The 12,914-nt window shown below is 38.4% G+C and overlaps 1 protein-coding gene across 1 annotated transcript in view; it reads left to right on the top strand.

Annotated features, from left to right (window-relative positions):
* The first annotated feature begins 8,918 nt into the window (after window positions 1–8,918).
* The window catches only part of LOC141557654 (uncharacterized), a 31,517-nt gene continuing 27,521 nt past the window's right edge, over window positions 8,919–12,914 (top strand). Inside the window, exon 1 of the mRNA XM_074293621.1 lies at window positions 8,919–9,107. Within this exon, the coding sequence (XP_074149722.1) occupies window positions 9,044–9,107 (64 nt within the window). The 5' untranslated portion in view covers window positions 8,919–9,043. The remainder of the gene's footprint in view (window positions 9,108–12,914) is intronic.

Below are 12,914 nucleotides of genomic sequence, written 5' to 3'. Positions count from 1 at the left end.
CTAAGATCACATTTGAACTCAGATCCTCCTGACTTAAGGTCTGCTCTATCCACTGCATTACCTACTACCCCACTAGAAGAAATTTTGAACTTAAAAAAACTTTTAATGAATTTTTAAAAATAAATTAACTTTTAAAAAATAAACAATAATCTCCCACTCTACAAAAGGCTTTAGAACCTAATAGAGGCCTCTCTTATCTAACAAAAATCCTTATCCCCAAATACCAACCAGGATCTTTGGAAAAGAGTCCTCCTACTTAGCTACTTCTCTTAGGCTTAATGTTTGGGGTTTTTTTTTGGGGGGGCGTGTTTTGGAGGTGGGGAGGCTCAACTTTCTGGTACCCAGGTATCTTTAGGTGCCTTATTTTTGCTTGATTTTAATCTGTTAAAGACAGACTTTAAGCCACATGAAGGGTTTTTGGCCAATAATTACTAAATGATTCTTCACCAGTTTTCCAACTATAAGCCTTCCATAGTTTCCCAGATAGATGAGTGGGTTAGTAAAAGACACAGAGACAAAGCCCAAGGGCTATGTTTCAGAGTTTGTTTATTTTCAATGCAACTTTATTTTTATAATTTAAAAGGTATACAGAGTATATTTAAGCAAGACATTCACTTCTGAAACGTTTAAGTTATTAACTATAAACTCTAGCACAAGATGGCTTAACTGGAATCTGGAAATATCAGTATAATTCTATATTACAATTCAAGATTTTTTTTCTTTTGATTTAGGGAGAGTTTCTCGAGGAGGGGACATTCATAGAGGTAAAGAGATTCAACCAGAAAGAATACTATAATCCCACATGGCTGGGGGTAGGGATATGGGATGGGTATGGTGGAGAGAGAGAAAGAGTTAGGGGTTTAGCACCTCCACTATTTGGAAAATCTACATAAAAATTTTTGGCCTTCCCTTCCTACCAGAAAAGTCTGAATTATTATGGTATTAAAAGATAAAATATATTGATATTATATAAAACTATACATATATTTTATGCATTTTTGGGTTTCTAAACTTTTTCTGACATAAACTGGCCTTCATATGTCATCTGCTGCTTCTTTTTCCAACTCGTGATTACATTTATTTAATAACACGTGTTCGCAATAAAATCATGAGTTGAATAACACGAGTTACACAGATAGGAAGTATTAAGTGTCTGAGGTCAGATTCAAACTCTCAGACAGAACCTCTGAGAGAGACTGATGGTCTATTTGAACTCAATGTCCCTTAGACATCTCACCTTTAACACATCCAAAACAAAACTTCTTTCATCCTCCTTAGTACTCATTTCTCTATCTAGCTTCCCTATTTGTCTCAGAGACATTGCCAGCCTTCTCATAGTTCAGGATTACAATTAGGAATAATTTCTGCTCTTCTTCCCTCATCTAGACTTGGGAAGCCACTGTGATAGCTTAGGCTCTCATCATACCCGTGCTTTAATGGAGGAGGTGGAAATACAGAAAAGTAGAAATAAAACCATTCTTACTTGCTGATGACATGATCAGTTACTTAGGAAATCTTAAGGATTTTTCTAATCTCTAAAAATCAAAAATTCTAATTGAGAAGTCTTTAGCAAAATTGCAGTCTACAAAATAAATATCAATGGCATTTCTATGCAATAATAACAAAATATAAGAAGCAACAAAAGAAAGAGAAATTCTATTCAATATAACAACAAAAAACATAAAAACTTAGGGATATGTATTTGAAAGCACATAAAATACCTATATAGATTCAATTATATAATGCTCTTCAAAGGAATAAAGTACAACTTAAGGAATTGAAAGAATTTTCAGTGTTCATGACTGAGAGATGCTGATGTAATAGTTATCAAAATATTACCAAAATTAACTTACAGTTTTAATGATATACTAATCAAACTACTAAGTGACCCTTTACAGAATTCACAAACATAATGATAATTCACTTGGAAAAAACAAAAAAATGTAGACTATCATGAGAAATCATGAAAAAGAGTTAGACAGGAAAGAATAGTACTTCTAAACCTCAAACAATATTATAAAACAGTTGACATAAAATCATCAAGTGCTGATTTTAAAAAAATAGAGCTCAGACTAGACAAGAGAAATCAGAAACAACATAGCTGATTAACTTCTTGATAAATCAGAAAATGTTTTTCTTAGGAAAGACCTCCTTATTTTCTAAAAACTATTAGAAAGAATGAGAAGCAGACTGACAAAATTTAGGCTTAGACTGACATTTTAAGCCATATTCCACAATACATCAAAATTATCTCTTTCCTCATCTCTTTCTCCTAGCCTCCCTGGTTTCCGGCAAGTCTCAGCTAAAATTTCACCTTTTACAAGAAGTCTTTCTCAATCCTCCTTAATGCTGGTTAGTACCTTCCCTATGAGACTGTCTTCAATACATCTTGTTCATATATAGTTGTTTTCATGTTATCTTTCTCATAAGACTGTGAGCTCCTTCAAGTTCAGGATTGTTTTTTGCCTTTCTTTTTATCCCCAGCACTTAACATAATGCTTGTACATAGTAGGAGTTTAATAAAATTTTGTTGTCTTGACTTGACATGACTTTAATTTGAAGTATCATAGCTTAAAAAGATTAGAAGAGAAATATCATATTCCTTTCACAGCTATCATTAGGAGATAGATTCTTAACCAAACAAGGGATAGAGGCAATTGCAAAAGATAAAATATATTACTCAGATTATGTGAATTTGAAAAGCAAAAATAAAATTCACCTAGGATAAGAAGGAAAGCACCTCAAATGGGGGGAAATGTTTGCATCACATTTCTCAGGCAGAAGTTTGCTGTCGTGTGTGTGTGTGTGTGTGTGTGTTTCTGTGTATATAATGTGTGTGTACACACATATATATAAAACATAACATATATACACATACTTATGTCTATGTATAAATATGTTTGAATCATGGCTAAAGCCAATCTCCAATTGATAAATGGTCCAAGGATATGAACAAAGAGCTTGCAAAAGAATTGCAAACATTAATATTCATGTGAAAGAATGATCCAAATGAATAATAATAATAATAATAATTCAAACCAGAATAATCCTGAGGTTTCACGTTCCTTTGACCCAGAAATTCTACCACTAGGCTCACACCCAAAGCCAGTCATTGATAACAAGAAAGTCTTCCTATACATCAAAAACTTGATAGCAGGACCTTTTGTGGACACAAAGAATTAAAAGCAAAGTAAATGCCCATTGGTTAGGAAAAGGCCAAACAAATTGTGAAACTGAATGTAATGGAGTATTTCTGGGCTGAAAGAAATTATGATTATGATGAATACAGAGAAGCATTTAAAGTTTTATATGCAGAGTGAAATGAGCAGAGCTAAGAAAACAGCATATACAATAAATACAATGTAAATGGAGAGAACAAACTTAAAGCAAACATAAGTCATTGTTACAAAATTACAAAGAATAACTGACTCCAAAGAATTGACATGAGAAACCAGTCTATCAATTGCATTGCATAGATTTTCAGATTTTTTTGATATATCGATTGTTTTTTCTTTTGCTCTTTCTCTCTCTCCCTCTCACTGAATTTGTTATTTCTGGTGACTCTCTGGGACCCGAGGATAGGGGAAGGATGTTTGATTCTTATGAGAAATAAGAAACAGAGAAATTTACTTTAAAAAGAAAAAAAAAAAAAAAAGAACAGGTCATATTAGACTCTAGAAAGAATCTCTGGATAGAAGGATTGGGTACAGAGCTGGCTTCAAAGCTAGAATGTTCAAGTCCTGAGGTTGGATCCCAAGCAAATCATCTCGTTTCTTGCCTTTCAGTGTTCTCGGCAGGTTTCTGTGACCCTTGGGTAGCCAGCACAGTGCTGACCCGCAGGAGTAGAAGGCCTTTCCTCTTGTGTAATGACTGTGCTTCGGATCTGGCCCCTTTCACTATCAGGCCGAGCTATGTCAGCTGTCCCGTGACACTGTTCTGGGACCACAGACCTCGGGAGGACAGACGCCCCACACTAAAGAACAGTCCACGGCCAGCCCTGCCCTGTCAACCAAGGGAAGCTCCCGGCTCCACAGGAAAACGGGGAAGACAATTCCTTCCCCTCAAGTAATTTACACCCTAAGGAGGAAACTACAAACGGAGAATAAGATTAGGGAGAGATATTTGGACTTGGAAATTTGCCTGAGAGGCTAGGGAAGCCACGGGGGAGTTGATGGGCACATCCTTTCCAGGAACAATGAATGTACTGATAAATGGATAGTTCTCTGCTGTACTGTAAATGCCATTGTTCCAAAACTGGAAGGGGGCTGGGGAGTGGAGAGTGCAGAAAGACCCTGTGACCTGTCTATTGACCCAGTTTCCTAGTCACTAAAGGTCACATTCATTGGATGGGTTGAAAATGTGTGGGGCTGCATTCTAAAGATAACGATAAAGATAAAGCTGAAGTATTCTTTGCCTCAGGAATTCCAAAACACCTACAGAAAGGCAGGGCAGTTGATTGGATTTTCCAACCATTTCCAGTCCCAGCCCCGCTACTTACTTTCCATGGGATCCTAAGCATGCTGCTTAATGTCTCTGGATCTCATTTCCCTCCACAGGAAACTAAGTGGATTGGTTATACAATCAGTAAAGAGTCTCTTCTAGTTCTAAGTCTATAGTTCTATGAACCTATCTCCCTTGGAAAGGGCCCTGGAATGTGATAAGCCCCCCCCTCAGAAGCAGGGGCAAGAGTGGCAGGGCCTCTTGAACCACGTGGTCCCATCCATCCCTCCAAAGGATCCTGCACCTTCCAGTCAATGTTCCTCAGTGTTAACTTGTCTGCTGCCTCACACTACCCCCTACACACGCTCTCTTCACAAAAGAATATTTTACAGCTCTGGGCTTTGGGTAGGGGTAACCAAAGTAACCAGCCCACAGACCCCTCCAAGGAGACAAATCTCCACGAACACCCCCACACAGACCGAGGATAAGGAAATCAGAGATAGGTAACTGGCTCCATCATTTCTGCGCAGCTGCCAGCCTCCCCTGCTTCCTCCCCACGTTCACTAAATCCGTTAATGCTCCGAGAGAGGCGGCAGCTTAGGCTATTAGAGACGGCTTGCCTGATTGTGAGCCAGAGAACCTGACTCTTACTGCTTTTATGATCTTGGGATTGAAGCTACTTTACCTCTCCAGATCTCGGTTTCCTTTTCTGTAAAATAAAGAGTAAGACCAGAGACCCTCCCTGGTTTTCTCTGGCCTATGATTTCAATAATATGTAACTGCCACGGTCACACACTTCCCCACGAAGGGTCTGTATCACAGCTGCTGTGACGTCCACTGCCTTTCACCATATGCCAACAAAATGCCATCCCATTTTCCAAAACTGGAACATCAGCTGCTGCCCTCCTTAGCTTCTCCAGCAGCCACCTGCATTTGACTCTTCCTTATGAACTGCAGCCTCTCAGTCTCTAGGCAAATGGAGGCAGAGTCCTCAGAATGAAAAAGTGAGGGGCTGGAATCATTGTCCTCTGGACTGGTAAAACTCTATCTCAGCATTAGGTCCAGGTCAGGAACACATTTGATGAACTGGAGTACATCCAAAAGAAGTCAATCTTTTGTTAAAGGGACCAGAAACCATAAGGACCGATTTAAAATTGGGGAGAAATAGCATGGAGAAGAAAAGATTGGGAGACATAATCACCAACTTCAATTGTCATAAAGAAGAGGGATTCAAGTTATTCAGCTTGGTCCCAGAAGGAATAGCTAGGTACAATGGGTTCTAGTTGCATAAAGGAAAAATTAAGCTTCTTGAAAGGAAGGGGAGAGAGAGTAGTAGGGAGAGTCAGAGAAGCACAGGACAAAAGTCAGTAGAAGCTCTATCCTTCCTCTTCAGTCCTGCGAAGTGAAATGTTCAGATAATCTTTGTGATTTAGTATTAGTTGCTGAGGCATTAGGGAGTTGCAGAGAATTTCCTTAGATCAACCTAAATATCAGGAGAAATTGTCCCTCAGGTGCAAACAAAATTGTCAAAAACAAATCTGAGCCGGGAATTTTTGCTGTACTAGCTGGAGGTTGCTGTGGGCTTGACTAACAGAAGAGATGTAGTAGTCCTGGAACTCTAATATCACCATAAATGGATTGGAAACACCACCCTTTGATGAAGAGGTCCACTCAAAATTGCCTTTTATCAGAGAAACAGCATATGGTAGTAATAGCTCAGCCAAGAAATTCAGATGCAATAGAGAAATAAGTCCAGCAGGTAAAAGTAGCTGCATGGGGAAGAAACAGGTGGCAGCTTCGGAGGCAGAAGGTTTTCCAGCTGGAAAGCAACCCTATGAGTGTGAGTTTTCCAGTCTGTATTCCCCCTCCAACTGGCAGCATAAGAATAATTAGGAGAGTGTATCCCTGAGTATTTGATGTGGGGGGAAGAAGGTGTCAATTTTTCCTTGTAATTTGTCTTGCTACTCTCTTTAATTAAAATTTCTTTGTTTTGAATTGATGTGCCCTCTGATTTTCTAGGATAAAAAGAAGCCTGTGACAGGAGCTTATGAGTTATGGTATTGAATAACTGCTTACTCAAATAGTTCCTTGAACTTGGACATAGTTTTGATTGACAACAAGGTGGGGGGGGGACACTCTACTGGATAGAGCTATCCAACAGTAGAATTTTTGTCCTTGTTGTTCAGTTGTCCATTAGTCATGTCCTTTGTGACCTATTTAGAGTTTTCTTGGCAAAAATATTGGAGTGTTTTGCCATTTTCTTTTCCAGTTCATTTTATAGATAAGGAACTCAGGATTAAATAACTTTTTCAGGGTCTTACCACACCTATTAAGTGTCTGAAGATAGTTATGAACTCAGGAAGATGAGTCTTCTTGATGTGGATTGTGCTCCCTTTAAGAAACTAATCCTTTCAGATTGATTTATTCCTTTCTGTTCCCAGCCCCTCCTAGCTGATGCATTATCAATTCAGAAAGCTAGGACCTTTGATTCACAAATCCTGTCAAAAGCACCCTTTTGAATTCCAATAGGAGATCTGGGCCTGTCTCAGCCCCCACAGGATCTGATCCAACTTGGGACACCACCCACAAGCCCCTTTATCTATAAAAGACCCTAACTGGAGTTCTCTCTTTGCAGAGGTTCCTAACATGGCAGCCTTGTAACCCTGGCACACCAAAGGATCTCTATCCACTGGAACCCTGGTTCCAGTGCCTTTTATTTCTACCTTCCACTTTACTAACTAGACTTTAACTTTACTTCCAAACCCCATAATAAACCTCTTTTATCAATCTAGGTTTTCAGGTCTGTAAATTCCTTTACAGGGGACTCTGTGCTGCTACTAGACCTCTGTATCCTTGCGCCAAATCCAAAGGGGTTGCAGGAGAGCTCTATTTGACTCCCTGTGCCCTGAACCTGCCACTAGACCTCAATTAGACCTAATTTCATTTAGTTACCCCAATTCATTCTAAACCTCATAAATGCTAAAATTGAGAATACAAATACAATAAAAAGAAACACCCCTTGCCTTCAAAGAGTTTATATTCCAATAAGGGAAGACAATGCATAAAAAAGAATTGAAAGGAAAGGAGGAGATAGCTCATGCAGTGTTCTGGGGGCAGAGCCGGGAGAGGGTGAAGGATGGCCTGGCCTGGCCCTTACACAAAATGTAGGTTCTGAGAGGAAGTCACCAATGGGAGAAGGGGGCTGCAGAATATAGGGATGTTCCAAGATGAAAATGCACAAAAGACACAAGGATTTTGGGAGGTGAGAAGGCCACAGGCACTAAAGAAACTTCCATTGTAAGAAAGCCGTTTAGACATGGAGGTCAAGTACAGAAAGTCAGAAATAAAAGCACCAAAACCTTCACTTGAGATCTCTAAACAGAATAAGTATAAACTATCAGAGATATTGCTGAGGGAAAGTGTGTTCAATTAGAGGTTGGACTAGGTTCTTAATGAATCTGTGAAAATTCCTAGATAGAAACATAAATATTTAAATCATGTTAAGAAACAAACAGGGATTAAAAGGGTCCTCCCCTCCAACTTTCTGGGCAAAAGCCTTTTTCATTTCCCCATTAGCATTAAAAGGCTAAGCCCCTCTCTCATATCTCACCCAGCCTGGGCAAAAGCAGTTTCTTATCTAGGCTCTCCTAAGCTGCATTGGCCATATGCCCTGTCATTGTCACATTTTTATCCTGAGCTTGTTAAAAAGCCTAGATTCTTTACCCTAATTCCTACTTTTCTCCTATTTAACCCTGTCTGAGGACATACATTCTCTCTCTGAAAGGACCCAGTGAGAAATCTCCAGCATTGCTGATGGTGAATAAGAGACAAAGCCAGTTCTGGAAACTGAAAAGTTAAAAGTCGGTGTATGTCTGATTTTAGCTCTAACCAATAAGTCATATTAACTCTGCATCTGATGTTACCTTCAAGACCTTGGAGAAGGGACTTGCCTCCCTTTGGAACATGGAAAGGTTAGATCAGATGGCTCCTGAGGTCTCAGCTAGAGGACCCAGGATGCCAGAGTCATAACTTTGACTTTTTCTGTCTGGGACTCAGTTTCCTCATCTATTTAAAAAAAAAAAAAAAAAAAAAAAAGGATTATGGATTATATGGTTTTAAAAATGTCTTTTAGCTCAAAATCTGATTCTGTCGATGAAATCTATTTCCCAATTTTGTCTAAGATGATTCTACTTCTCAGAGAAACTATCCTGCAGGTTTTCATGGGTGGAATGTTGGAGCTGAAAGGGATCTGAGAACTTGGGGGGACTTTGGAAAGTACCTAATTTACCCCTCCATGTTACAGAGAAGGAAACTAAGACCTGGAAAGCTTAAGTGATTCGCCAGTTAGCTTTGTGGGGAAAAGAGATGGAAAAATTTAACACCTTATCACATGGATGACTGGGAAAAGAAGGAAGTGGTCTGATGAGTCTCTGGAAAACAAGTCTCCTCTTGAAGGCTTGCCTGGGGCTTTGGGGCAGTCTCTCCTCTCTTGGAGGCACAAAGCTTAGAAGGACTGGCTTGTAAAGTTCAGCCCTTTCCTTCTTCCCTTTCCTGTTTCTACCACTGACATTTGGAGTTTTAAACCAGGGAGGAGAATCACAACATGTTTTCTCTGAGTTTCTGGGCTTCATCTCTGCTGACTGTAATCCATATCTCGGACTGTGTAGGTGAGTCCTGAGGGACCTAAGCTGCGGCAGGAGCCAGTTTAGGGGGTGAAGTTCAGATGGAGAAAATGAAAGCAAGGAAGGAGAAGGGGCTGAGGCTGGGCTTGACCTCTCCCAGGCTGGGTCTGTCCAATTTAGATCTAATTGTGAAGACAGGAAATAAGTTAATTTAGATGGAATTGTCGTTTTTGCTATATTAGCTCAGCTACACATGAGCAATTGACATTTTTCCATTTGTTTAGATTTGATTTTATTTATGTGAATAGTATACTCTTGTAATTGTGTTCACATAGTTCCCGGGTTTGTCTTGGCAAGTAAACTACCAAATATTTCATATTGTCTAAAGGATTTTTTGTTTGTTTCTTAGAGGGTTTTTTTAGGAATATTTCTATTTAGTTAGCATTTTGTTCTTGCCCAGTTCCACGTAAAAACAATTTTAAATATTCATTTTAAGACTTTGTGTTGCAAATTCTCTCCATCCCTCTCCACTTCTTATTGAGAAGGTAAGCAATTCAATATGGATCATACATGTGAGTCATGTAAAACAATTTCATATTAGTCATGTTGTGAAAGAAAACATAGACCAAAAAAACCTCAAGGAAAATTAAGTCTTAAAAAATGTGCATCAATCTGTTTTCAGTTATAATTGATGAGAGTTAGGAAAGGGGGAACCCCTTTTGGGCCAGTGCAAGGATAGTCCTGTCAGAGCACAGAGTCCCCTGAAAAGGAATTTACAGGCCTGAAAACCTAGATTGATAAAAAGGTTTATTGTAGGGATTTGGAAGTAAGGTTTAGTTAGTAAAGTTGAGGGTAGAGATAAAAGGGCACCGGAATAGGTCCGGTGGGCAGAAACCCTTGACATGACCGACATAAGGATGCCATGCTTAGGACTTCTGCAAAGCGTGGACTCCAAAGTAGCCCCTTTTATAATGGGGGCTCTTGGTGATCTTGAAGGTGGGTGGAGTCCCAGGCTTCTGGTAGATTTTTTAGATAAGGAAGAAACTGTTTGTGGGGGGTTGGAGAAACCTGAGCAGATAGTGGGGGGATGGGAAAACCCAGCCAGCTCAGATCTGGTGGGGGCTGGGCCTGGATATCATTGGAATTCAAAAGGGTGCTTTTTGACCAGATTTGTGAATCAAAGCTCAGCCATGGGGGTTGGGGGATCAGAAAGGAATCTTAAAGGGACCTCAATCCCCATCATAATGAGTTCTTTTTCTGGTAATGGATAGTATTTTTCATCATAAAGTCCTGCAGAGTTATCTTGGCTCATTGTATTGTTGAAAATATCTAAATCACTAAATCATTCACATCTAATGATTTTACAAGATTGCTCTTACTTTGTACAGAGTATATTTTACTTTGCATTATTAATCAAGAAGAACATTTTTGTTTTTAGAAATTTGACTCAGTTCTCTGTTTCAGAAATGAGGCCTTTATCAGAAAAACTTGCTTCAATTTTATTTTCACAGTTACTATTGCTAGCTGTATTTCCCTCTGTGCTATTCTCCTCCCCCCCACCATTTTTTCATTTCTCTCCTTTCACTCTGTTCCTCCTCAAAAATGTTTTGCTTTTGACTATCTCCTCTACCAATCCCATCCCCCTACTTATCCTCTTATTCTTCTATAGGGAAGATAGATTTCTACACTCAATTGAATGTATTCATTATTTCCTTAGAGCCAATTCTGATCAGAATAAGGTTCAAGCATTCCCCACCACCTTCCCCTTCTTCTCCTCCATTGTAAAAGCTTTTTTTTTTTTGTCTCTTATATTTGAGATAATTTCCATTCTTTGAAGAGCCTGAATCTATTTTCCAAGTAAGTTGTTTTTCCAGTGAGATATTTTACATTATTTTCTATTTTTTCATTCTTTCAGTTTTATTTGTTTCTTGATTTCTCACAGTCATTAGCTTCCATTTGCTCAATTTGTACCTTTTTTATCATTTGGCCAATTCTATCTTTTAAGGATTTTTTTCCTTCAGTGAATTTTTGTCCCTCTTAGTCCATTTGGCCAGTTCTGCCTTTTAAGGCAATCCTCATTGGCCTTTTGTACCTCTTTTTTTACTTTTTCTAACCATTTGATTTACATTGTTTTTTTTAAGTTTTTTTTTTTTTTCTTCAGTATTTTTTTGTGTGTCTTGGGCAAGCCATTGATTTGTTTTTCATGATTTTCTTGCATTACATTTCTTTTTCCAATCTTTCATCTACCTTTCTTACTTGATTTTCCAAATCCATTTTGATCTCTTCCATGGCCTCAGACCAATTTATATTTTTCTTGGAGGTTTTGGATATAAGGACTTTGATTTTGTTATTCTTTTTTTTTTTTTTCCTGAGTGTCTATTTTAATCTTCCTCGTCACTTAGTAACTTTCTATGGTCAGATTTTTTCTGTTGTTTATTTATTTTCCCAGCCTATTTCTTGACTTTTGATTCCTTGTTAAAACAGAGTTCTGCCTCCAGGGTAGAAATTGCAGCTGTTTTCAGAGATACTTCTAGGGACCTATAAGTTTTTTGGTTCTTCCAAGGTGGTGTGGTATAGGGAAGAAGTATGTTTAACTTGGCCTGTGCGCTGGTCTGTGAGTGATCACAAGAACCCTTCTGCCTTTGAACTGTGAGGAGAGGTCCTGCTCCACTGTGGCCACAGGTTCTGTTATGCCTCACCCTGGCACTGCCACGCAGGACTGTGATCCAGATCTGAGTGTGAGCAAAGCAACAGAGTCCTGCCTCAGTGCCAGCAAAGAGACTTCTGTAATCTCCTTCTGACCAGTTGTCTGATCCCCTGTCTGTGGTCTGTAATACTGATGTGGACTGAAAGCTGTGGCTGTGGTGGTTTCCAGAGCTTTCAGTCCACAGCAATATTACAACAGACCACAGTAATGTTTGCTAATTATATAAAATCTTTGCATCAAAATGCATTAGGGAAACTGGTCTATAGTTTCCTTTTCTTTTTTTTTTTTTTTAATATTTTAAAAAGTTTTCAATAGTATTTTATTTTCCAATTACATGTAAAGATAGTTTTCAACATTCATTTTTATAAGATTTTGAGTTCCAGTTTTTTGTTGTTGTTGTTGTTGTTGTTTTGTTTTGTTTTGTTTTTTGAGTTCCAATGCTCTGGAAGCCACCACTGTCACTGCTGATTCAGTGGTTCTCAAGACCTGCTCCTGGTTTGCTAGGGCTGGGTCTAGGCTGTCTTGATCTGCACAGCCAACTCCCTCACCCAAGTACAACAGATCTTTCCTGCTGGCCTTCTAAGTTATTTTTGGCTGGAAAATTATTTTGCCTAATCCTTTTATGGGTTCTTCTGCTCCAGGAGTTGTTTTATACTTAAAGTTGTTCAGAGAGATTTGGAGGACAGATCTAGTGAGTCACTGACTTTTCTCTGCCATCTTCTTTATACAGTTATTTTAAATGGAATTTTTCTATCTCTTCCTACTGGGCTTTGTTGGCAATATATAGAAATTCTGATTATTTATGTGGGTTTATTTTATATCCTGTAATGTTGCTGAATTTGTCAATTTTTTCAAGTAATTTTTAGTCAGTTTTCTATACCATCCTATAATTTGCAACGAGTTATAGTTTTGTTTCCTCATTTTCTATTTTAACTTCTTCAAATTTTTTTTCTTCTCTTATTACTAAATCTATTATTTCTCATACAATATTGAATTATGATGGTGATAATGAGCATCCTTATTTCCCTCCTGATCTTACGAGGAATGATTCTAGCTTATCTACAGATAATAGTGATGGTTTTATATAGACATTACTTATCATTTTAAAGAAAACTCCATTTTTTCCTATGATACCTAGTATTTTA

Source organism: Sminthopsis crassicaudata, chromosome 2 (genome assembly GCF_048593235.1).
Source record: "Sminthopsis crassicaudata isolate SCR6 chromosome 2, ASM4859323v1, whole genome shotgun sequence".
In the NCBI taxonomy this organism is placed as follows: Eukaryota; Metazoa; Chordata; class Mammalia; order Dasyuromorphia; family Dasyuridae; genus Sminthopsis; species Sminthopsis crassicaudata.
This window is presented reverse-complemented; position numbering and strand designations above follow the sequence as displayed.